At 36.2% G+C, this 27,223-nt stretch overlaps 2 protein-coding genes across 9 annotated transcripts; both read right to left on the bottom strand.

The window, feature by feature from the left end:
* Positions 1-1,679: 1,679 nt before the first annotated feature.
* LOC104219724 (double-stranded RNA-binding protein 1-like) lies at positions 1,680-25,822 on the bottom strand. 6 transcript variants are annotated; one of them, XM_070156025.1, is made up of 8 exons: positions 25,457-25,820; positions 24,226-24,363; positions 20,179-20,414; positions 18,816-19,032; positions 18,208-18,381; positions 7,382-7,510; positions 5,012-6,335; positions 1,680-2,628 (listed from the first exon to the last, which is right to left on the bottom strand). In XM_070156025.1, exons 1-7 carry the CDS (start codon positions 25,809-25,811, stop codon positions 6,028-6,030), a joined length of 1,557 nt encoding a protein of 518 aa, XP_070012126.1. In that variant the 5' UTR covers positions 25,812-25,820; the 3' UTR covers positions 1,680-2,628; positions 5,012-6,027. The 6 variants fall into 6 exon arrangements, with proteins under 6 accessions (XP_070012126.1, XP_070012127.1, XP_070012128.1 ...); XM_070156026.1 differs by having other exon boundaries at positions 1,680-2,512; XM_070156027.1 differs by having other exon boundaries at positions 24,226-24,371; positions 25,457-25,581.
* Positions 7,416-18,201, bottom strand: LOC104219723 (uncharacterized). Of its 3 annotated transcripts, XM_009770444.2 has the most exons (4): positions 14,762-18,201; positions 13,964-14,667; positions 13,758-13,876; positions 7,416-13,665 (listed from the first exon to the last, which is right to left on the bottom strand). In XM_009770444.2, the coding sequence occupies exons 2-4, from the start codon at positions 14,061-14,063 to the stop codon at positions 13,225-13,227; spliced, it is 660 nt and encodes a 219-aa protein (XP_009768746.1). In that variant the 5' UTR covers positions 14,064-14,667; positions 14,762-18,201; the 3' UTR covers positions 7,416-13,224. The 3 variants fall into 3 exon arrangements, 2 of the variants coding, with proteins under 2 accessions (XP_009768746.1, XP_009768745.1); XR_011402201.1 differs by having other exon boundaries at positions 7,416-13,876; XM_009770443.2 differs by having other exon boundaries at positions 7,416-14,667.
* Positions 25,823-27,223: the final 1,401 nt, after the last annotated feature.

Genomic DNA, 27,223 nt, shown 5'->3' with positions numbered 1-27,223 from the left:
CAAAATATAGTTTTGAAACATAAGTAATCTTTATTTGAAACTTGGAACCAAAATTAACTTAATAGCACTATAATAGAATAGGAAAAAAGAGCAAGGAAAATTAATTGAAATACAGACGATGACAAAAGGAAAAAAAGAACAAATATGATGCCAATTTAGTCGGTTTTGAAACCAAACACCATAAATACAATTTCAGAATTGATCTTTATTTGAAACACGAAACCAAAAGAAAATGATATATTACACACATAAAACCTAAGAAAACTTAATGACACCATAAAATCAACATTAGTTAGTAGATAGTCAGGAATAAGATATAAGATAAGATTTTGTATTTCCATAAGCATATTACTTTTTTGCTTGTGCTATTTGTGGTGTCATATATGTCTTCCTACATTCCAAATGATATAATTCTTTGACAATTCAGAAAAAGTGATTCATAAAAGTGAGAACATAATTACTTGGCCACCTTCTTACACATATGATCCTGTTCTATATGAAGCTTTGACTTAATTACCCATCATGAAGTATTCCGTGAGAAAAGGTCAGATGATACATCTCCCAGTTCTTAAGAGGTATAATTAAAATTACAATAATAAACGGACTTTGAGTTTCTTAAAAACGTGACATTGAGGTTTTCTTAATGCAGATTAAGACGTGGTTTTTTTTCACAATTCATTGGCTCACAAGAACTTCTATATATGAACGTGACTTTTCATTACAAGTCACCAATAATTAATTTTTGAACTAAACGGTTAGTTGCAAAATTGGAGGGTCACAACTTTTCTAGAAAGACAAATCAAATTTAAATATTAATATCATTTAAAAATTATTATTAAACAATAGTACTTATTTAGAATTAAAATGTTTATGTTATTTAGAAGGGCATTTTGGTAATTCAACTTTTAACTTTTGGGATTTCCACTTTTATAATAATATAAATATAAATAGATAACACCATCTTCTCCATTCCTTTACCTTTCTTCACCCAGTTTATCTCTTTCTTCATCTTAATCCATTTTAAATTCTCTCTCTGTTTATTAAGTTTATTTTTTATCTTTTATTTTATTTTATTCATCCTTCATTGTTACCCAAATTAATTTTAAAAGAAGAACACCCATTGTAAAAGAGTAATGAGGTTTAATGTATTTTGTGGTTATGGGCAGCCTGCTTCTTTGAGAACATCAACGACAAATGTTAACCCAGGAAGACGTTTTTTTGGATGCAAGTATTACGGGGTAATCATCTTTCAAATCCTCATATTTTATGTGATATAATATGGCTAAATTTTGCTTTTATTTTTAATGGTTTGGTTAAAATTTTCAGGCTAAGGATCGTGTGGCTTATGGATTTTTCCAGTGGTATGATCCATAATTTCCTGGCCAATCGAAGGTGATAATTCTTGGCTTACAGAAGGATAAAATGGAACTTGAGGCTGAATTGAAGAAATTTTTTTTTTGGAAGATGTTGCTTATTATTAGTATATGTTTCAATGTGTATTTTTGGTTGTTCAAATGCTAGGAAGTGTTGTGTAATCTGAAACTTGGTTGTTGGTTTTGTTTCAAATGCTAGGAAGTGTAATCTAAGACTTGGTTGTTGCTTTTATTTCAAATGCTAGGAAGTGTACTGTCATTGCTATATATTTGATAGTTTCGCATAATTAAAAATACAAGGAAAGCTAGAAATAACACATTGTATTAGAGCTCAAAAGGCCTACAATTGATTAGTTTTACATTACATCCCATAAGGTGCATTGAAGTAAAACAAGCTTTAATAGTTTACATCATATTACATCATAACTTGCACCACAAAAATATTATCCAAAACACAATCATAGTATCGGCATACAACAGTTCCCAATAGAGTAGTGTTGAAGCTCAAACACCTCCAGTTTTTTCATTAGCTTTTGGTGATTTTGTCCTTAAATACTGTAGTAAAGCACTTCTATGTTGAAGTTGTCTAGTTGTGATTGCTTGTTTTCCTTTCCATTTCAGGCCTTTTACTTGGTTTATAATCAAGATCACTGGTCACTATAGCTGAACTTTCAACTGCTCCATTGTTCCTTCAACTGTCGATTACCCTATTAACAGGCCTACCTTGCTACAAATTAAGTTTTAAAAAAACAGATATCAAACAATAGAGTTTAACCTGCAACCTCAAAACTAGCAACCAAACTGCTAATTGCCTCAATACATGTATAGCCACTTTTGCTGACAAATATTCCATGTCCCACTGCTCTTGGCCTCTTAAATGCAGTAAGAGCATCTCTGTTGCTTGCTCGAGATTGTTGCACATCTGAAACCTGAGAATGCTGGACATCTGAAACTTGAGATTATTGCACATCTAAGTTTTGTGAGTTCTGCACCATGCTGCTATTGCTTCTTCCTTTACCACCCTTAGCTTTAGCATTCTTCTTACTAGTAAATGCTTGGGAGTCAGCCTTTGATCTCTTTTTAGAGGTTGATTTTTGTGAGTGAGCCACTCCCTTCCTTCTTCAGCGCATTGACGTTTCCTTTTTTGTTTCCAGCACGTTGAATCCACGGGTTTTTTAAAATTTGACATCTCGTTAATTTGGTATGCATAAGTTTCACATATGCCAAATCAAAACTTAGGAGTAAAATATATGCACTACAAACCAATAAATATCAGCACTCATTATGGTGATAATAAACAGAACATGCTAAAACATATAAAAACTCTGGAGTAAAATATATGCACTATAAAGCAATCAATATCAGCACTCATTATGGTAATAATAAACAAAACATACTAAAACAAAATATAGGTGTATGTCTTCACTAAGCTAAGTCCTCAACAAGAAGAATCTTCATTGTACTATCACTTCAACACTTACTTTACTTTTGTGGAGGTACATAAGGCAAGGTGCAAAACGCTGATATGAATTATCGATAAAACGTGTTAAAACAAAGTAATTTAGCAGGCATCAAAAGTTAAAACATGGATATCTTAAATAGAAGCAGAGCTAAGCAAATTTATTTTTGCCCTCATCGCTTGAAGCCGGGATGTTTGAGTAAGAGTGAAGAAACCATATTTACGACTCGAACTCGTAATACTTAATTAAGACTTGAGAGTAAAAAATTCATAATCCTCCCATCACGATCCTCCGTGTTAATTAATTGTAGTATTGTATAGCATAATTGGATAGCTCATTTCTATCTACTGGACCAACCGACTATGATTCAAATAAAATCCTATGTAACTTACATGTAACATATTACTCTTTTCAAATCTTTTTTTCAGTAATATAAACTAAACTTTTCTTTCTTTTGTCTCCTTCAATCATCAAAGCTAAAACAATTTTTCATTACTGAAAAAAATCAAATCTTTGAAAAATGGGTTCATTGATGGATGAGAGTAAAAAATAGAAAGGATGGGAGATGAGTCAAAGGAAGCAATTTTATATGTTAATGGACATCATCGAGTTTTGCCTGATGGATTAGCTCATTTAACTCTTCTTAAATATCTTAATCAATCAAACTGGGAAAATTGAACTAATGAATCACACAATACTAAAGAAATAATCTTTTGCTGCTATTTTTGCAACTGGAATTAATCCAAGAAGCACGAAGAAGTTGAAAAACTTACAATTAAATGGATAAGGATATATAAGTAGTTGAATATTTTCCGAGAAGAAAACACCCAAAAGATTCTGTAACTGTCTGAGTATTAGAACTCTGTTCTTCAGAGAAATCAGTGACTGAAAGTAAATAATCATTGCAAACCTCGATTGCGCAACTTGAGATTAACAACTCCAAGTTGATTTTTTTTTTTGGTGAGAAGTGTGGAAATCAGTAGGAAGAAGCTATGTAAATCCAAACGAAAACAAGAGAAAACTACGGAAGAAGAAACGCAAAGGAAAGGATAAACGCAAACTTGAAGCGGCAACCTTTTCGGCTTATGTGCAAATTACCATAAAATCCTTTTCGGAGGCGCAAAAATCCAATATTAGAAGGGCATAATTGAAATTTTAAATCGAAAAAAATACCAAAATATTGTCTGTCGGCAAGCAGGGATGTCGACGAAGTGCTGTCAATTTCACCTACTTACTCGCACTTCTAATATAGTAGAAAGATAATAAACAGAAAATGCTAAAACAAATAAAAATTTTGAAGTAAAATATATGCACTACAAAGTAATTAATATCATTACTCATTATGGTAATAATAAACAAAACATACTAAAACAAAATATAAGTGTATGTCTTCACTAAGCTAAGTCCTTAACAGGAAGAATCTTCATTGTGCTATCACTTCAACACTTACTTTTCTTTTGTGGAGGTACATAAGGCAAGGTGCAAAACGCTGATATGAATTATCGATAAAACGTGTTAAAACAAAGTAATTTAGCAGGCATCAAAAGTTAAAACATGGATATCTTAAATAGAAGCAGAGCTAAGCAAATTTAGTTTTGCCCTCATCGCTTGAAGCCGGGATGTTTGAGTAAGAGTGAAGAAACCATATTTACGACTCGAACTCGTAATACTTAATTAAGACTTGAGAGTAAAAAATTCATAATCCTCCCATCACGATCCTCCGTGTTAATTAATTGTAGTATTGTATAGCATAATTGGATAGCTCATTTCTATCTACTGGACCAACCGACTATGATTCAAATAAAATCCTATGTAACTTACATGTAACATATGACTCTTTTTTTAAATTTTTTTCTCCAGTAAATATAAACTATACTTTTCTTTCTTTTGTCTCCTTCAATCATCAAAGCTAGAAAAAATCAAATTTTTGAAAAATGGGTTCATTGATGGGTGAGAGTAAAATGGAAAGGATGGGAGATGAGTCAAAGGAAGCAATTTTATATGTTAATGGACGTCATCGAATTTTGACTGATGGACTAGCTCATTTAACTGTTCTTAAATATCTTAATCAATCAAACTGGGAAAATTGAATTGATGAAGCACACAATACTAAAGAAATAATCTTTTGCTTTGCAACTGGAATTAATACAAGAAGCACAAAGAAGTTGAAAAACTTACAATTAAATGGATAAGGATATATAAGTAGTTGAATATTTTTTGAGCCAAAAGATTCTGTAACTGTCTGAGTATTAGAACTATGTTCTTCAGAGAAATCAACGACTGAAAGTAAATAATCACTGCAAACCTCAATTGCGCAACTTGAGATTAACAAATCCAAGTTGAATTAATTTTTTTTTTTTGGTGAGAAGTGTGGAAATCAGTAGGAAGAAGCTATGTAAATCCAAACGAAAATCAGAGAAAACTGCGGAAGAAGAAACGCAGAGGAAAGGATAAACGCAAACTTGAAGCGGCGACCTTTTCGGCTTACGTGCAAATTACCATAAAATCCTTTTCGGAGGCGCAAAAATTCAATATTAGAAGGGCATGGATGACATTTTAAACCGAAAAATTACCAAATACTGTCTGTCGGCAAGCAGGGATGTCGACGAAGTGCTGTCAGTTTCACTACTTACTCGCACTTCTAATATAGTAGAAAAAACAAAGTTAGAAGGTACTATTTATCTGAGGCAAACTGAGATTAGCCAAATCTAGCGATCAAATACCAGATGATTGAACAAAAAAGTTAAAAATTCTCAACTTTGAAGTGACTGCCAATTGATCCAATTGTGCTCGTTTAGATCGGAACACAAGTATGACTCCGCATAATATCCAAAATTGATCTGGCAAATGTTAGATTCAAAAGCAATAATTTGAACCTCCTAGCCATAAGAGACATAGGGCTAAAGAGTGCCAGCAAAGGATATCTCAGAATTGGTTAAACTGTTTACTCTTGTGTTTTCTTGCTTCGCAAACTAACATTTTGCCCGTTTTCTAAAAAGTATTACGGCATCTAGAAATTTCTTCATAAGCATACTCAGACGAGATAGCCTAGATTAGTTTCTATATCAATTGTCCAAAGATGGTTTCTTTTACACAAATATATAGTAGTACTCCTACAAAAGAAAGCAGCATTATCTGAGTTACGCTTATCAACAAGATTCATCAAAAAGCATCACAAAAGTAAGTTTCTGCAATTAGCGATTTCGATTCAATTCTAAGCTAGCAGCAACCCATTTTTCATCGCTGCAAGGCAAAACACAAGCACCATTCGGAAGCTCCATGTTTTCATTCCGGGGGAAAATGAAAATCTTCTCGTTTGGCAAAATACTGGTCCCAGCATATGTACCAGAATCAACAGACTCCGCAATTGAATGATCAAAGACCGCTGAAGCAGAAGACTGCCCATCAGGCGAGCAGGAGGCAGCAGGACATGGATCCCTGATAACAGAATATGTTTTGGTTGCAGTTGAGCATCTGTGTCTTTTTGCATTTGTATCTATTTCTGCAGATCAGGCCAAATAATGAGTACTGGCACATAACATAACTGGAATAGACTAAATGATGCAGCTGATAAGTTGGAAGAAACACAAAGTGTGCGTAGATAATATGCCTATATAACCTTGTTGTTTAAGTTGTAAAGACTAAAAGCCAGAACCAAGATGCATGGCTCCAAGACAGTAGAAAACTGAGTTGGACAAAATGCAGCTCTTTACTTCTAAAGAATTAATGTGATTACTAATTGATGTTTCCAATAAGACCAAATAGGCTGCTGCTCTATAAATGGATATTCCCTGATATTGACCTCAATTATATACAGCCTAACTAAAAGAAACCCTCATAACGACATTGTTTTGAGATATTGAGCAAAAAAGGTATTTGGCCCAAAAGATGTAGAGCCATATCACAGTTCCCAACTTGATATCATGATATGCATGTTACTGATCAAACCTATTATACATTAATTTAAAAAGGCAGCGCTTTGTTTTGTTTGCTGAAAAGTTTAGAAAAATGTTTTCCATGTCTACTTTTGCAGTGATGCATTAAGAAATTATACAGCTTCCTTAAAAGAAACAAATCATTAACAAGAATTTCAATGTCAGCGATACTCAGTTTGATTCTATCAGCAATATTAACGAAATACCATGAGGGTCCAACACAGCTTACCTGCTTTACACGAATTGAGTGAGAAAATCTCATGTCCAAATGCTTGGTTCAATTAATGAATTTGGACTTCACAGGAATTACCATATTTAAAGTTTGATAATACCATCTAAGACTTTTATCTTTCTTTATCTTGACTTCAACTACTTTCCAAGACATAACAAAACCCTCTACAGCTAAGAATGACCAAAACAAACTTGTGACAATATTTTTCCTTTCCAATACATGAAGTTACAGTGACACAGCTGGTAACGCGATACCCGTATATTTTGTTCGATAAAGAGCTTCCACAGACAAGAAAGCTATCACACCAAAACTGAAGAAAGTCAAAGTAAAAAAATCGAGTTAAATAAATGATGTCAATGGGTTTCAGATTACAGAAAGCACCTTCTTTTTGCAGATTTAGTTCTTCAATTATCAATTTGGTTTTCTGCTGAACAACTGGTTGTGGTACATCAGTAGCAGCACATCCTGAACTAGCTGGAAGGACCTTAAGAGATTCACCTAGTTGACCGTCTGTAACACAAAAAGTATGAAATTGCATACCTGACTTAGAACTTGCCAATGAACCCAACCCTTCCGAGGTTCACGGTGTTGGCTTCGGAAGAGAAACAAAAGATATTTCCTTTAAGTTACAGGAAATAAAGAACATAACGATTGAGTAAATAACCTGATAATTGAGCAGAAATATTTGGATAAATGCAGGATAATTGAATGGTGAAGTGGGAAAATGTATCCCATACAAAAATTGCATGTTTTACTTGGCTTTTAGCAAGAGAAGCAGTCCAGACTCAAGATAATCTCATTAAGAGAGGATACCAGTTGGGGTCCAGATGTCATCTATGTGAAGCTCGTGAGGAGACAGTCAACCATCTCTTTTTACACTGCAGTGTCACTATCAATTATGGAAGATATTCATCAACCTGAGGGGGATCCGATGGATTATGCCAGGGAAAATCAAGGAAGTTCTAACTAGCTGGAAAAGAGATGGTGAACATTCCAGTCAGAAGGAGAGATGGAAGATTGTCCCTGCTTGTATATGGTGGACAATATGGAAAGAAAGGAATCAAAGATGTTTTGAGGACAACCACAGTTCTATACAAAAGTTGAAGATGAGCTGTTTAATGCTCTTTTATTTTGGTGTAAACAGGAGTACTTAGAAGAGAGTGATTGTATTTTTGATGTTTTAGACCAGTTATGAGCCTTACAGTGATTTAGTGTTTTCTTCTGGTACTCTCCTTGTAATTATGGATGGTTACACTGATTTAGTGTAGCCACCTTTATAGTCAATACAAATATGTAACCTTTTCAAAAAAAAAAAAATGTATCCAGTCTAGGATCAGCCGAAAGAAGTTCAAATAAAATGACATGTAGATTAGAAAGAAATCACCTCAGAACCATCGGATTTATATATCTTGTGGACTCTTCTAAATACTCCTGGTTACACCAAAAATATGTTACCTTTTCAAAAAAAAGAAAAAAGGTATCCAGTCTAGGATCAGCCGAAAGAAGTTCAAATAAAATGACATGTAGATTAGAAAGAAATCACCTCAGAACCATCGGATTCATATATCTTGTGGAGCGCTTTTAAAATAAAAGCAAAAAAAGTTTTAGCAACTTTCTAATGCCCCTATTTATAGGAAAGAAAGGTGAATAGCAGAAGCCATGTGTATTTCTCCCGGTAAAAACAGCCAGCACTGAGGTTATTAATATATTCATAGTCAACTTAGTATTTTACCACTTTAGTATCTCCGGATCACAAAATCTAAATGACTATGATTTTCGAACACTTGCTGATTAAACAGTATGTGGTCGTTCTCAACCAAGGATTCAGGGATTTGAAGGAACAAGACATTTTGCTTATTCTAAAAAATAAGCTTTAATTAGTAATTAAAGAAATATGTTTCTATGAGTTGTCAATCTTCTACTGTCCATTTTTATTTCCCTTGGGGATAGACGAACTGACGCGTCACATGCAAAGAGAGGCGTCATGGTGCATGTTATTTACGGATGATATTGTACTGATTGACGAGACGCGACGCAGTGTTAACGTGAGATTGGTTGAAGACAGACCTGAAGTCTAAAGGTTTCAAGTTGAGGAAGAACAAGATAGAATACTTTGAGTACAAGTTCAGTGAGGTGATTCATGAAGCGGATGTGGACGCGAGGCTTGATACTCAAGTCATCCCTGGAAGAGGAAGTTTCAAGTATCTTGGGTAAGTAATCCAAGGAAATAGAGAGATTGACGAGTATGCCGCACATCATATTGGAGTGGGATGGATGAATGAAGACTCGCATCCGGTGCTTTGTGTGATAAGAATGTCCCACTAAGACTTAAAGATAAGTTCTACAAAGAGGTAGTTAGACCAACTATGTTGTATGGGGCAGAGTGTTGGCCAGTCGAAAACTCTCATGTACAAAACATAAAGGTGACAAAAATGAGGATGTTGGGATGGATGTGCAGGCATACTAGGATAGATAAAATTAGTAATGAAGATATTCGGGATAAGATGGGTGTGACCTCAGTGGAGGAAAAGATGCGAGAAGCGAAGCTTAGATGGTTCGTGCATGTGAAGAGGAGAGACACTGATGCCCTAGTAAGGATGTGTTAGATGTTGGACGTGGTGGGTCTAAAACGAGGTGAAGTATTGGGGAGAGGTGATTAGGCAGGACATACATGGTGCTGCTTCAGCTTGCCGAGGACATGACCCTTGCTAGGAGAGTGTGGATGTCGAGAATTAGGGTACAAGGTTAGCGGGTAGTCGTGAGTTTTCCTTGTCCATACCAGTAGTATTAGTGTTAGTCTTGTACTTTCTTATTTTTAGATTTCTATTATTATTATTTGTTGTTTCTTATGCTTCGGCTTCTTACTATCTTGTTGTTATTAATGTCTGTTGCTACCGCTTCTTTTTTCATCCTTGAGCCGAGGGTCTATTGGAACTAGCCCTACCTACTCAGGGTAAAGGTAAGGTTTACGTACACACTACCCTCCCCAGACTCCACTTGTGGGATTACACTAGATTTGTTATTGTTGTTGTTGAGCAAGTGTTTTTTCTTTTTCTTTTATTTTGTTTACTTTCAAAGCTACTCTGACTCTTCCTTCTTAATAGGAGTAAGGTCTGCGTATACACTACCCTCCCTAGATCCCACTTGTGAGATTACACTAAGTTTATTGTTGTTGTTGTTGTCGTCAAAGCTAGTCCGAGTAAAAGTTAAAAAGGATGTAATTATCATCTTGCTTTAAGTTCAACAACCTTACAATACACCAAGAAATGGGTATTGACGCAAGTATTGAACGGGCACTTTCATCAAATATTGTAATATTGTGAGTAAACAGAAGCTGCGAAGTACTTTATGTCCTTGCAAACTTTCCACACAAGTGATTGAACAAACTAATCTCATTTAATGATGTAAAAGCAATATAGTATCTTGTTCACATCATCCTCAAGCAAAACGACATTATCATATTTTTTTCACGCAAATGTAGCCCAAAAAGAAGAGACACAATGCCATGGTAGCTTATGCGGATTGAACAGATCAAACTAATAATGACGAGGCAGTAATGGAGCTTTGGTGCATTTTAGCTGATAAGAAGGAAAACAACTGATATGCTTAGTATATTAGTTGTGAGAAAGCACGAGAGATAAATATATCTATTAAGTATTTACAATAGCCAGATTTATAACTATACACAATACATATTCAACTCCTATTCCATGTGGGACTAGGGTTATTAACATAACTATCTATCACTCTCACTCAAGCCGGTGCATACAAATCATCCGTACCGAGCTTGTTACATATATAACTAAGGGAAAATTTCACATAAGAACAACTGGGCTACCTACTTTTCAATTTTATAGCCCGTATTTCAATTTAACACCAACTAGCCCAAGAATAATAGGCTAAGATTTAATATCAACTCTAATAGGTTCTCAAAATTACTATTTAATTTTAAAAAAAAAGATTTCTCAAGCTTTTAAGTTAATTTTTGAGTCAGTAACTGTGACTCAAATATTAGTTCAATAAACCAAATCCATTGGGTGGTGAAAATTAGATTTTTAACAAGCTTAAGTATGTGGGTTTAGATTCCAAATTTGATTTTGTGAGAAATTTGGAGTGTGTTATTCAGACTTGTTACAAATAGTCTAAGGAGGTTGTATATAAAATTTGAAGTCATTTAATAGAAATTTGAACTGGTTTTGAACAAGAATTGCAACTGAAAATCGTGGAAGAAGTTCGTCCACAGACGCTTGTATAAAAGTGTATAAAGGTGTATAATAGTGTATAAGATGTGTTTATACACTCATATACACTATTATATAAGATTATACATAATTATACAAAAAACTGACTTCGTCTTCTTTCTTGCGTCTTTTCTGAAATTTAACTCCAATCGTGTTCAAATCTACCCCAAATCACTTCAAACTTAAATTTTGAATTCCTTTTTTGATATTTTCAATCAATTGGAACAACACCCAATCCAAACAACTAACAAACTCAAAAAATCCTATATTCGAAAGCAAAGCTTTGAACGGTCTTCAATGGTGGACTTCTACTCTTCAATTTTCTTACATTGCAACCAAGTGACATAAGAGGAGAAGCAGAAAATATACGGGCCCTTGAAGCATATGTAGAAGATATTAGAAGAAGAGGGAGTGAAAGCAATGATTGTGAGAACACATATGTAACTCCATAGCTTTTAGAAGCAATGGTTGTAAGAACACAAATTTTGAATTTGCTAGTGCTTTCAAAATATGTACAATATGGGCTAGGTCGGGTAAAACTTAAAAACATGGGTCATTTTTTGTTATGGTGTGAAGTCATGTGTATTTTCTTGTAATTCTTTCTATAACCAATACGAGGACTAGTGAGAGACTTGGTGAAAATATCTGCAAGCTGATCATTCGACTTCACAAACTTTGTAGCAATATATCCTGAGAGTATCTTTTCTCTAACGAAGTGACAGTCAATCTCAATGTGTTTAGTTCTCTCGTGAAACACCATATTTGATCCAATATGAGGGAAACTTGATTATCACACACAAATTCCATCTTGTTGATCTCACCAAATTTCAACTCCTTGAGCAAATGTTTGATCCAAACCAGCTCACATGTTCCCACAGTCGTTGCTCGATATTCTGCTTCTGCACTAGACCTAGCAACCACATTGTGTTTCTTGCTCTTCCAAGACACCAAACTACCTCCTACTAAAACACAACATCCAAAAGTAGAACGTCTATCAGAAGGTGATCCTGCGCCGTCAGCATTTGAGTACACAACAATTTGCCCATGGCCTCTATGTTCAAACAATAATCTTTTGCCTGGAGCTGATTTTATATATCGAAGAATGCGAACAACTGCATCCCAATAACTATCACAGAGAGAATTCATAAATTGATTCTCCACACTCACAGGAAAGGAATTGTCAAGTCTAGTTATTGTGAGGTAATTGAATTTACCCAGCCGCCTATATCTTGCAGGATTTCTAATGCATATTTTCGTGTGAGATCACAATACCTGAGCTAGATTGAGCGACCTCAATACCTAGAAAATACTTTAATCTGTCCAGATCCTTAGTCAGAAAGTGCTGAAAGAGATGTTGCTTCAACTTAGTAATATCATCTTGATCATTGCCGGTAATAACAATATCATCAACATAAACCACCAGATAAATACATAGATTTAAAGCATAATGCCGATTAAACACAGAGCGATCAACTTCACTACGAGTCATGCCAAACTCCTGAATAACTGGCTAAACCACCAAACCAGACTCGAGGAGACTACTTTAGACCATAGAGGGACCGACGCAACCGACATACAAGATCACTAGACTCCCGCTGAGCAACAAAACCAAGTGGTTGTTCCATATAAACCTCATTCTCAAGGTCACCATGAAGAAAAGCATTCTTAATGTCCAACTGATAGAGAAGCCAATGGCGAACAACAACCATGGATTAAAAAAGGCAGACTGATGTTATTTTAGCCACGTGAAGAAAGTATCACTGCAATCAAACCCAAATTTTTGAGTCAGTGTTTTGGATAGCGTGCGGCAACAAATAGTGACGAGGGCCCGCTTCACTGAGGCGAGAGGCGCGCTTGCCTTTTTGATGTGAAGCGACAATATATATATAACTAAAAACTCAATAACAATAATATATTAATAAATATATCAATTCAAAAATTAAAAACTCAACGGATAGTTATAGTAGATTCATAAACTTAAGTTTAAAAGTCTAAAACAAGCAACATCAATTCTTCTTCAAGATTTTCAAATTCTAGAACTTCAAGAATGTTAGCATTATATTGGCTATTATCTTCTTCATCCCCGGAGTCTTCATCAATTAGGGACCGGCTTGAACTTGCTACTCCCTTTCCCTTGTAATTTAAGCTTGAAGAACTCCCTCGAAGACCATAGATATTCTCCTCAACTCCAGCCGCCATTGAAACAGTACCCCAATCAAGATCATCTCCTACATACACTTGTTCATCTTCATGATTTTGGGGGGCTCCAGTTAACCATTCATTTGCCTTGTCAATGTTATCCAACAAACTTGGATCAATGGTATCGCGAGCTTCATAACGTCGCCTCAATGTTCTATTGTATTTAATATACACTAGATCATTGAGATGCGATAGCTCAAGCCTATTCCTTTTCTTAGAGTGAATCTGCGCATAAATTGTTTAGATTAATTAATAGATACTAATAATAATACAATATAGAATATATTAATATAATAAATATGCTTCTTAGTTCTTACATGCTCAAATATGCTCCAATTTCTCTTGCATCCAGATGCATTACAAGTTACGCTTAGTACTTTGATGGCAAACTTTTTCAAGTTTGGAGTTTGATGTCCAAATTGCATCCACCATTCAACTATAGAAAAATATTTTAAAAGTTAATAAGTATAAATTAAATAAATTAAATTAAAGCTATAAGGATATCTATATTAAAGTTAGTTACCTGGTGACCTCTTGTCTCTGGCTCTAATGGCCGCCTGTAAACCAAATAGGCCATCTGCTTGTGAGTACCTACCAAACTCCTCCCCTATTTGATCTACCATCGGTGAATCGAGGACCAACTTCTCAAGACATTGATGGTATCCAACCCACACCTCTGAATCCAAAGTGTCATATCTAGTGTTCTTGTAAAATAATGCGGGTTCAGAGGATGGCCTGCTGCATGCAAAGGTAGATGGAGTTGATTCGACCACCTGCTATCAATAATCTTAAAAACTTTCTCGTATTTCCTAACATCTCTCTCAAATGACGCTTCAATAGTCTCTTTGGCTCTATTCACAGCTTCATAAAGATAGCCCATTGGTGCTTTTCTCTCCCCATCCACCATATGAAGCACCCTAATCAAAAGACCACCAACTTTAAGAGCCTGAACGTCGTCATTCCAGAATGATGGAGAAATAAGAACTTTGGCAGTTTCTTTCCCCGCAGCTTCCTTTGCATATCTATTATCTTTCCGTTCATTTGAAAGAACTAGCTTTCTCAAGTTTTTCTTTTGCAAGTAAAAACTATGCAAAGTTAAGAAAGTCGTTGCAAATCTAGTCTTGGCCGGTCTCACCAAATTTCTTTCATTTGTGAATTTCCTCATCAAATTCAACAGCAACGGCCTCTGACTGATGTAAGAATATATCTTGACGGCCTTAGTGAAATCTGTAAAAGTAACAATAATAATTTTATAGTTGATACTTAATAGGACATAAGTATAAATAAAGTTAAAGCTTCAAAGATAACTATATTAAGTTACCTGAAGCATATGGGTTTTCCTTGAATATGTCACCAAACATCAAGTTGATACAATAGCAGCACATGGAGTCCAATAAATGTGTGGATACATAGCTTCCATCATCTTACCCGCACTAGCATTCTCACTAGCATTATCGGTAACTTGTACAATATTTTCCTTTCCAATTTTATCAATAGTCTTTCTAAACAAGCTATACATTTTGCTTTCACCATAGAAGAGTTGCTAGCATCGTAAGATTCAAGAAAAACACTCCCTCTTGGAGGGTTCACAAACACATTTATGACCATTTTTCCATTTCGTGTTGTCCATTTATCCATCATAATGGAACATCCAAACTTGTTCCATTCCACTTTATGCTCCTCAATAATTTGGTCTATCATCTTCACCTCTTTTCTAAGATGAGTTACTCTAACTTCATGATAGCTAGGAGGCTTCATTCCTGGGTCATATTGTCCTACGACCTCAATGAATTTATCAAAAGTTTTGTAGTTAACACAGTTGAAAGGAAGCCCTGTATCGTACATCCATCTTGCAAAGGCACTTACGGCGCGATCCCTCAAAATCTTCTTGGCTTCTAAACCTGAACCATAATCACCTTTTCCTTTTTCTTGTTGTTTTGCCGAGAAATAAAGATTGAGAGGACCTTTTGTCACCGTACGTGCCGTGGATGACCCACTAGAACTATTTGAAGATATCTTTTGAGTTTTGGGGCACCGATGTTTCATAATTCATTTGTGTTCTTGTCACATTTTTCTTCTCAACGAATGCTTTTACTTCCTCCCTGACCTCGGACGGACAAAGAGGACATTGTACTACATTTTTAAATCCACCTATCAAATGTTGCTTGTGACAAGTTATTCTACCATGATATGTTTTTTCACAAAACACACATTTAATTGCGGATCTTGACGAGCCTTGTATAGCATAATTCCAAGCTATCATTTCGTTTATTACTATCGAATGACGCCATTTCAATGTTGTTTTATAGAAAAAAATTATCAAGTCAATATGCAATTAATTTTACTCTATAAGACTATAAGAATATAATTGAAAAAACAGAGCGAACAAAACAAAGCCTAAAAAGAAAGAGCTACTGCTTCTGCTGCTGGTCGAAAAACAGAGCCAAAAAGAATAAGAGAAGAAGAAAGAGGAAGGGAAGAAAGAAAGAGCTACTGCCTCTGCTGCTAGTCGAAAACAGAGCAAAAAAAAAGACAAGAAGAAAAATGAAGAAAGAGCCGATCACTGAAGAAGAAAAAGAAAAAAGAAGAAGATAACAGTGGTGAAGTCGAACTGTCGAAGAAAAAAAAGACAACTGAAATAGACAGCAGTGGTGAAGTCGAACTGTCGAAGAAAAAAAAGACAACTGAAATAGACAGCAGTGGTGAAGTCGAACTGTCGAAAAAAAAGACAGCTGAAATAGAAGAAGAAGAAGAAAGGAGAAGAAGAAGAAAAGAAAAGAAAGTAACATGCCTGGGTTACTGTGCTGATGGCTGACGATAGAAGAAGAAGAAGAAATGAAGCCCTAATTTCTCTGTTGCTGAGAAATGGTCGTTGCTCGGTCTCTGAAGGAGAAGAAGTGAAATCCAAGCCCTAATTTTGTATTTTAATCTAAATCGCTGCCTTTTCTTCCTTTTTTTTCCAAATAGTGTCGCTTCACACCTTCTCTCGCTACACAGGCAAAGGCGCGCACCATTTCTGAATCGCAACACGACACAGCAAAAAAGCGCTAATGCCTCGCGTCGCTTTACTACACGCTATTAGCGACGTCGCGCTCGCTACTTAAAACACTGATCTAGGTATACCTTTTGGCAACAAGACGAGCTTTAAGTCGATCAACCTGTCCATCTGGACCAACTTTGACTGCACACACCCAACAACTAATGGTAGATTTACGTGACGGAGGAGGAACAAGCTCCCAAGTACTACTGGTATATAAAGCAGACATCTCACCAATCATAGTTTGTCGCCATCCTCGATGAAACAGTGTTTCACCTGTAACTTTAAGGATGGAAACAGGGAACAAAGATGACACAAACGCATAACGAGGTGATGACAGACGATGGCAACGTAAACCGACATAATGGGGATTAAGATTAAGTGTGAACCGTATACCTTTCTGAAGTGCAATCGGTTGACTAGAAGGAGACAAGTACACAGTAGGAGCAAGGTCAGGTGCAGGACGTGAACTAGCTGGGCCTGATGCAGGGCGCGGACGACAATGATAAGTCAGGAGCGGTGGAGTCGTAGAAGGTTGAACTGGACTAGGTGATCGAACTGGCGCTATAGGTGGAGGAGCTGGAATTGGAGTTGTAGGTGGTGAGTGGGAGTTGTAGACAAAGATCAATGGGAGATAGTGACTGAATCTCCCAAAGATGGAACTGGTGGCACCTCAGAAATATCTAAGTGATTACCTGGACCTATGAAATATGATTGGGTTTCAAAGAAGGTAACATCAGCAGACATTAGGTACCGCTGAGGTCAGGTTTATAGCATCGATATCCTTTTGCGTCCTCGAGTAACCCAGAAATACACAATTAAAAGCACGAGGAGCTAACTTATCTTTTTCTATAGTAAGGTTATGAACAAAACACGTTCTTCCAAAGAAACGGGGTTGAAGAGAGAACTAGGGAAACAAGACAGAGAATGAAACTTGATTCTGGATAGCTGGGGATGACATATGATTAATAAGATAACAAGATGTAAGAACTGCAGCCTACAAAAACGCAATGGAATATGAGATTGTATGAGTAGGGTCAAGCAGTTTCTATGTTCTTTTTTATAGCTACCCCATTTTGTTGAGATGTGTATGGATAATATGTTTGATGAAAAATCCCACGAAAGTTCATAAACTATTGAAATAGGGAAGACAAATACTCTAGGGCATTATCACAACGAAATATGCAGATAGAAACCCCAAATTAATTTTGAATTTCAATGTGGAAGGGCTGGAAAATAGAAAATAATTCGAATCGATTTTTCACCAAAATATCCAAGTGCACCTCGAATAATCATCAATGAAACTGACAAAGTAGCGGAATCCCAAGGTAGAATTGGCCCGATAGGAACCCAAACATTTGAATCAACTAAAGTGAAAGGTGACTATGCTCGATTATCAGGACGCCGAAGGAAATGGGAGTGAGTATGCTTACCGAGCTGACATGACTCACACTCTAGAGTGGACAAGTGAGATAAACCAGGAACAGGCAACCACCCCATTTACAGGTTTTGTTTCCCGTATTTACCAACCATCAATAATCAGACCATTTATACATGCCCAAAGGTTCAAAAAGGGTCCTGTGTGACTTTTTACAGAAAATAGGAGACACCACTTTCTCCACTTTCTCCATAAATAGTAGACTCCACTTTCTACTAGTTGGTTCTCATGGCCTTTATTTTCATTTTCTTTTCACGGGGAGAGGGGCATGCTAATAAATCATGAATGCTACCTTTATTAACAGACACGTCAGTATGCCTCCTATTACAAGCCTTGTTTTCAACTTCATTTGCCCTGATTGCGTGCTTTGCACTATCTTTGATAGTTGACTGCGAGCTAGAAGATGCAACCCCCCCTAAGATACTCTTCAAATTACCATCAAGGAGATCAATTTGACTACCCTTACCTGAAAGGAGATGGCAATGTTATTCCATCAGATATTGAACATTCATATTCACAACAGAACAACAGGAAGCTGCAAGTCTTTAAAACCTATAAGATGCTGGAAATATTGCTAGGTCTAAACAAAATATATCAGTCACAAATAAATCTTAATATCTCCACTCGCGTAAAGCATCCTTTCATAGGTGCAAATGTAGGTTCTTGAAAACCAGCTGTAACGAAACTCCAACTTGATTGGTGTGCATAGTTTTCCTAGTTTATAAATTTCTGTGGTTCGGAACACCATGTCCTCCTGCTTAGTTTTATATTGTCTTTAAGAAGATCATGTTTCCTCATCAGAAATAAAATTCCATGTGATTCTTCCTTGCCCCACAAAAAGAAAATCATTGATTGTCAAGAAAACTAGCAATTGTGATACTGAGTGTATATCTTCCTTACGTTTCACAAGGGCATTGTAAGCAACCTTTGCAGCATTCATCTCTGCTTGCTTCTTGGTTTTAGCTTCTTGGCCTTCAAATGTCCCACCTCCAACTTCCACCGTTGAGCTGAATGTTGGTGCGTGAGGTGGGCCAGCTCTGGCTGTATCATAAACTGGAAAAAGTAAACCCTCTTTTTGAGCCAGTTCTTGCAAAAGTGTCTTGTATAAACCTTCATCCTGATGTATTCAAAAAATAAATATATAAATACATAGAAGAACTAAGAAATGTAGTGCACGAATGATCTCCCAGCACAAAGTAAAACAAAGACTGTTTAAATTAGAGGTGTTAATTGGGCCGGGCTGACCCGCTACAACCCGGTTCAACCCGGGTCAGCCCGGTCCAGCCCGTTACTGTGCATATGTGTGCGGGTTGGGACGGGTTGGACAGGGGGCGGGCTAGTAACGTTAAGTTTCCGCCAAACGGGTACCCGAACCCGCCACAACCCGTTAATCCCTTAACGGATTCTTAACGGGCCGCAGCCCGCGACAGCCCGCAAAACCGCCTAATTTTTTTATTTTGTATTTTAAATTAAATCTGACCGTTAAAAGAAAAATATAAGATAGTTAAAAATAATAATAAAAAAAAAATGAAAGCCCGACCCGCCCGAACCCGCTAGGCCCGAACCCGTACGGGCCCTATAGAACCCGAAAAATCCCAACCCGCCACCAGCCCGTTAACTTCATCCCGCTAACAACCCGCCCGTAACCCTAACGGGCTGACCATTTTTGTGTCCAGCCCGTCCCAGCCCGCCTAATAAACACCTATAGTTTAAATACCCCCCCCCCCTTTACCGTTTTACTTGATGGTGTTTTGATGGACACGGAGTTTAATGTGCTAAGTTGACTTACACGCCATACTAGTAATAGAAGAACATATTAAAATAATGGTTGAAAAACCAATTTGATAAGAGAAAATACCACATCAAAATTTAAAATTTTAGCTGAACGAATTTAAATTTTGAAAGAGTTATCCGGTACTTGTGCTGGTAGGAGGTAGCAGTAGCAGTTACCCCGTGAAATTAGTCGAGGTGCGCACAAGCTGGCCCGGACACCACGGTTATTAAAATTTACACCATCAAAATTTAAAATTTTAGCTGAACGAATTAGAATTTTGACAGAGTTATCCGATACCTATGCTGGTGGGAGGTAACAGTAGCAATTACCCCGTGAAATTAGCCGAAGTGCGCACAAGCTGGTCCGGACACCACGATTATTAAAAAAAGAATTTGAATGTTGAAGTTTTGAAAGTTGCACAGAAATAGAATGGATCAAATATTTCGCACCAAAGAGCAAAGAGTGTTACATTAACTGGAAGAGACTAACCTCCTGAATGTCATTCAGCGCTAATGACTCAAAAGCAACTTTTGCAGCTGCATGTTCAGCTTCCTTCAATGTAGAGAAGAACTCCTGAGTTTCATAAGTTTTTCCATCAATAGTCACTTTTGACCTAAACCGATGGGCGTGCGGAGGGCCATCAAGTTCAGAAGAATACACGGGTAAAGTGAGATTTTGCTTTTGGGCATACTGTTGTAATCGATTCTTGTATAGATGAAGCATCCCTGCAACATGGATGAAGTTGTAAGAGTTAGAAACTTGACATAAAAGTATGAGAAATATCTAAAGTCAGTCAGATGAACTTAAAGGCATTCGCACATTCTTGAAGAGTTGTTCAGAAATGAGGCATCCAGAAATATGAAATATGAAATTCTTCAACAATATCTCACAAAGCTTCCAAGCAAATATATTACTGTTTAGCTACGATAAGATCAAAACATTATCCGTCTTCTTCAGCAACTTTCTCTTATGAATTTGAAGCTCTGTAGAGATTCACGGAATTCAATCACTGGTAAATTCCCTCACATGCCAACTCTCATTTTGATAAGAAGATGAATTATAAATATGCGAGCAATGAGTAATCAAGTACAGCAAGAAGAACAAAATATTTTTAAAAGCACAATGGAAGGAAGGAACATCTGAAAGAAATTGCTAAGAGATATCATTTAAGATCCACTAAAGCCACCATATAAAATTAATGTGCTCACAAGATAGAGATACCAAGAACACTATTGCACTGGACCATCAACTGCATGCTGATATAGATTGAAAAAGTTACATTGGTCCAGTTGACGGATAGGTTGAACCTTCTACTTATCTAGAATTAGAAGTAAGCGACATTTCCAAAAATTTCCTTTCCAGGTTTAGGCTGTATATGTCAAATCTCAACTGCTTACACATGCTTTCTTCCAGGTACTGATGAAGTAATAACTCATAAAATCCAGAAGGAAAAAGATCCATTTACCAGGTGTTCCAATTTGCTGAATGGACTTATGCTTTCACCCATAACTGTAGGTTTATCGCTCTTCTTGTCAGAGTGATTTACCTCAGTTTTAAGTGGCATGTATTCAGTTTGAAGCTTTTAAAGGATTAGGTAGAATATTGTACAATTGCCACAGCAACAACAACAACATACCCAGCATTATCCCACACCGTGGGATCTGGGGAGGGTAGTGTGTACGCAGACTTTACCCCTAGCTTGTGAGGATAGAGAGGCTGTTTCCAATAGACCCTCGACTCAGGAAAGCATAAGCACCAGATTAATAAAAATATAGACAAGAAGGGACAGTACCAAAAAGCCATACAAAAGTAGAATAAAAACAACAAGATAGTAAGGACAATTGCCACAGCAGTAATACAAAAAACCAACACGAAACAGAGCTAAAAGAAGAGAAAATAGTGAGAAAGATGCAACTCAGCAGGGCAAATAATCATCGACTTCTATGCCGCAGAACATAACCTTAGAACCAATACAGCCTCCAAAAACCTCAAGTATACTAGTATCAAAGTATGGTTGAGAAGCATGAAATCTACTGTTTCTTTAATGGCCTTGTTCCTTTTTTCAAGTTCCTGATGGTAGCTCAGCGTTTAAATGCAATATGTGCAAAACATATAGAGAATAAATACACCATTAATAAGCAACATAATCACACAAATAAAATAAATTGCTTAACCAGTAATTACTGGTCCTTAGTCATATACAACAAATCCCATCCAGAACTATCAACTATAACATCAAGCAATGACCATAATTAGCATTGCATTTAACTTTAGAGGGTTAGCCGGAGAGGAAGCCGGACCATTTCATCACATCTTCAATGCACTGGAACCAACTTTGACCTCATCATTTTCACTGTGGTACATTCACATTTAACTCTTTTATTGTTATTATTATTCCCTTTTGACAAAGCATTCACAGTTACTCTTGTCGTTATCATTTACCCTTTTGACAAATATTTAAAACTTTTGTCATGAAAACATAGACTTTTTGTTTCTTCATAGCTTTTCCAAAGAAGCCAAATAGATTGCAATCAAAAGTTATTCACCAAATTGTAGAAATTCATATGATTTTTACATTTCATTCGCTTACTATATCAGGAGAAAAAAGCTGATTATGAACGGGGGGATCGAGATGAAATTACATGAATGAGAAAAAACATCTTAGATAAAAATAGGGCACCATGACTGACCATTTAGAAAACAGACGAACTGCTCGTGAAGTTTTACATGATCAAAACACTTGCTCACTAAGATGGACAGAGACATTGGCTTAATAAATGTGGAATAAAGGAAATTGCAAGCTGAACTGAATGGAAACAATTGTACAAAAAATGTGGAAAAATGAAAACAAGGAGAGGGTTTGAATCTGGGTTTGAGAAGGAATTTTTTTTAACAGGAAGAAAGAGTGGCTTCCTGATGGAAAACAATTGGAAGTCTGAGGTTGTTGCCTGACAAAGAAGATCCTCTGTCATGGAAAGGGGACTGCTTTTTTTTTTTTTACCAACGCACAAAGAAAGTATTTTGTTGCGAATGAACAAGATATTGAGGAATTATCCATACGTAAAATCAGAATTATTGATACGGGCATCTTGTGTTCCAATAGAAGCAGAAGTGATGTGGATTATTCAAGAATCGAATTTCCTTCAGATTGAGCCGACATTCGTTACGGTTGTCATTCAATTGAAAGCATCTTCATTCCAGAACCGTACATGAGATTTTCACCTCATACAGCTCCTCCTGTATGTGCATAATGAGAATAATACATAGAATCAAAAAAGAATCAACGATGAAAATATTCTCATTATGAACTCGGCAGGGCTAGTGTAAGGGTGGTTCTAGTTATAGTCCCGAAACAATTCGTGTATACATTTTACAGAAACGTGAAATCAAAGTAGGCGATAAAGTAGCTGGAAGACACAGAAATAAAGGTATCATTTCCAAAATTTTGCCTAGACAAGATACGCCTTATTTACAAAATGGACAAGAAGTGCAAAGTTCACTACAAAATGCTACAACATTCTGCCAAAAGGACCAAATGCAAAAGAAAATAGGCCTTGGAAGGCAGTATGAACACTAGAGCCGTATCCAGAGTTGCAGTTTTTGGTTAGATTGCTATTAGTATTGCCTGCCCAAAAGAAATTGAAAGCTGAACTGAATGTGGAATAAAAGAAATTGCAAGCGAACTGAATAGAAACAATTGCACAAAAAATGTGGAAAATGAAAACAAGGAGAGGGTTTGAATCTGGGTTTGAGAAGGAAATTTATTTTACCGAGGCGCAGAAAGAGTGGCTTCCTGATGGAAACAATTGGACGTCTAAGGTTGCTGCCAGACAATTAAGATCCTCTGTCATGGAAAGGGGACAAGAAGTGCAGTTCACTATAAACTCCTACAATATTCTGTCAAAAGGACTAAATGCAGAAGAGAATAGGCCTTGTAAGGCAATATGAAGACCAGCTAGAGCTGCAGTTTTGGTTGAATTGCTATTAGTGTTACCTGCCTAACACAAGACAACCTACAAAGTAGAGGATATAACATTTAGCAAAGAGGCTATTTATGTAATTACAAGCTGAATCGCGGGAACACTTGTTATTGCAATGTAGATATTCATGGGAAGAATGGCCCATGTTCTTGAATATATTTTGGGGTGAAATGGGTGGCCCCTTTATAAATAGCAGATGCAGCAAGAAGCTGGAGTGATCAGTAGATCAGAAGGGAGCTCAAATGCATCTGGAAGACAGTGCCTCTATGCATTTTTCTATAATTTGGAAGGAGAGGAACTATAGGTGTTTTGAAAATCAAATATTCATCCCTACCATGTACACAATTTAGTGTTTTGCAGTCTCTATAATCTTGCTGTAATATGAGAGATACTTAAGGTGTAAATGCTTTTGTGGGCATTCTAAACTCCATACAGATTTGAGGGTCTAGAAATGCTTGTTTCTATACATATTAGCACATTCTTGGTGCCTAGCAATAAAATCCACATTCTATCCAAAAAAATATGAATGAAAACGAGGTGAATGTTTTATTCTAACCTTTCGAGGTATTAGCGTCCCTACCAGCCAATGGAGTTCCATTGACACGAGAAGGTTGTCCAACGTTATTCTGTCTTTGCTGGAAAATATCCATATTTGGAGGTCTAACATCCACCTTACTGCTTGATGTTGAAGCGCCTGCCCAACTAAGTAAAATGTAACAAATTAACAATATCAAGGCAATTTTCCAAATACCGCATAAGTATTCCCATTAAATGAAAACGAATATTTTTTCTTGTGTGGTTCTTTTTTTCAGTTGACTAACTTGATCATCAAGGATAGAGACACAGCACAAGCTTTGGCTTAAACAGTTAGACAAGCAGCAAAAATAACAATAGTAAAATTATATTCTTATTCAGTTAATTCAATTTACTAATTGGTAAAACAAAAAAATATTTTCAAAACATGAAAAGAACTTGGATATTTGTCCCCATGTTCTAACAAAGTAATGTAACCAGGAGGTCAAGGGTTCATGCTGTTGAAACAACCTCCGGAAGAAATGCAAGGTCGGGCTGCATACAATAGACCCGACGTGGTTTGACCCTTCCTGCGCATAGCTGAGGCTTACTGCACTAGGTTGCCTGTTCCTTTTTAAAAAAAAAAAGGAAAGTACCAAACCAGTTAGGTAAACAACTCCTCCCTCAGACATTGTTCCCGATTACCTTTTAGTGATCAAAACTTGACCATATTCCGAAAACTTAGACATGAATAAATTCCTCAATGCATAAGTAATTGTCAACTCTTTAACTTAAGCATTCCCAAATAAAATGAGACGTCTACATTGGGAAATAAAAAGTACTCCCTTTGTTCCCATTTTATAAGACACATTTTCTTTTTTAATCTGTCTCAGGAGAAATGAGACCTATGTAAATTTAAAAATAATACAACTTTAAACTTCTCAGTTTACCCTTACTGTCAGATGAGTTATGGCCACATAGATGTATATGGATTATTGTAGACCACTCTGCTTAATCAAATACCACCACATAAACTTGGACGGAGGGAGTCGTAACCTTATCGTAAAAGTACGACACCAAAGCACAACGTACGGCAACTACAGCATGAAGTACAACAGCAAAAACAGCACCCATAACCATAACCTTATACTATCAGAGAACTTCAAAACCCAAGAAGAACAATCAAAACTGGTCGCAAATTAATTACTTACATAAAAAATGACTAAATATACACTTTAAATTCCATATAATAGCCCAATCAGTTAGGAACTAACCAGAAGAAGAGGAGATTGGTAGTGCAGCAGCAGGTGAAGGTGAAGGAATGTTGTGATGTGAGATGGCCTGGGCGGATTTGGGGGAAGTGAAATGGTCAAAGGCGATATGGGCAGCAAGATTTTGGGCTTCTTTGGAGGATCGGCAATGGTCCTTGGGTGACGCAAAGGAGAATCCATTGACGGTAACAGTGGCTGTGAAACGAGGATTGTGATCAGGTCCCTCTTTCTCTGTCCCGTACTCTGGCAAATTCCACCCGTACTGGTGGCAAAGCTCTTGTAGCTTCGTTTTGAACATTCTTTGCGTCTTGAGGGAGTAGGGGCAAGGAGTGATGGGAGGTTCCGTGGAGTTGTACATATATTTCTTTCTTTTTGGAGTAGGGGCATAATAAATGACCATTAAAATGCGAATGGGAAACGGTGATTTATTTTTTATACTCTTCAAATAATCACATTAATGGGAGAAATCAGCAAGTGATTTTTCCAAAAGTGATTAAAAAGCAGTTTATTTTTGGCTAATTAATTTAAAAATTATTTTTGGACAACAATTTATGTTTGCTCAAACTTTTCAAAAAATGCTTTTAAGTATCAAATTATGAATAAGTACACGAAGAGATTTGCTTAATAGTTAATGTTATATAAATAGATAAATAATTACAAATATTTATTATTAAAGATAATAATTAAGCTTTTTATTTATTTAAGTAAAATATAAAAATAAAGTTAAAAAATATTTTATTCTTTCAAGATAATTTAAATATATCAAAAAATCATCTAATAAATACGAAAGCTCACCCAAAAGTCATTATATATTACTTAATAGTTTAAACCAAGTAAGGTAATTTTGGTATATATAATATTTTGCTAAGGGAATTTTGAGTAGGAAGAAAAGTCAAAATTGGTTGTACTTCTGCTTCCGGAAGAAGTTACTTTTTTATGCTTCTTAAAAACTATTTCTGCTTCTAGCCAAAAGATTTTTTTTTCCCAAAAAAACTTGGTCAAACACCTCAATTTGAAAAGAAAAAAGAAAGCACTTTTTTTTGAAGAAAAAAAAAGGAGCATTTTTGACTAGCGCAAAAGCTTGGCCGAATAGGCTATAAGTTGCATCCCTTTTAAATAATTTAATGAACTAGTAATACTTAGGACTTATTTCTCAATCCCACATATTTTTGGACTAAAATTGTTATTTTATCCGTTCTACTTTAGGTAAAGGTCATGATCGGACATAATTCAACAAAAAAAGGACTTTCAATATTTATGGTCTAAAATACGTTATAGACATTTATGAGGATCATGTAGATATGGAATCATATATGTAAGGATAAATAAAATATTTAAATTTAAATTATTTATAGTATAGAAAGATGTCATTTTTCACCCATGTGTGCGGGTAAAATCGGGGATAAAGTTACCCCTGATTTTTTCGGAAAGAAACGAGAGGGAGGCACGATATAGTATGACCTCGAATAAAACCAAGGGGTTCCACGTCTCAGAACCCGGGGAGGACGAATGGTGCACTTGGAACCGATACGGCTGAACATCGTGCCCGAGCAGAGTGAAGGTTCGAGACTAAGGGGAAAAAATGTTAAGCACGATCAGCAGGGAGCCGTAATATCTGCCCTCAACCGAATATTACAGCGTGAATCCTGCCCGATATCAACTACAAATCATCATTTACTAGGAAAAGAAGATTTTTACCTTATTTAGACTTGTACTAGGATTGAAACTCCCCTACTATATAAAGGGAAGAACTTTTTTATTTTAAATCCA

The sequence above is a fragment of the Nicotiana sylvestris genome, chromosome 9 (assembly GCF_000393655.2).
Source record: "Nicotiana sylvestris chromosome 9, ASM39365v2, whole genome shotgun sequence".
Taxonomy (NCBI): Eukaryota; Viridiplantae; Streptophyta; class Magnoliopsida; order Solanales; family Solanaceae; genus Nicotiana; species Nicotiana sylvestris.
Note: the sequence above shows the minus strand (reverse complement) of the source record. Positions and strands in the feature narration are given on the sequence as shown.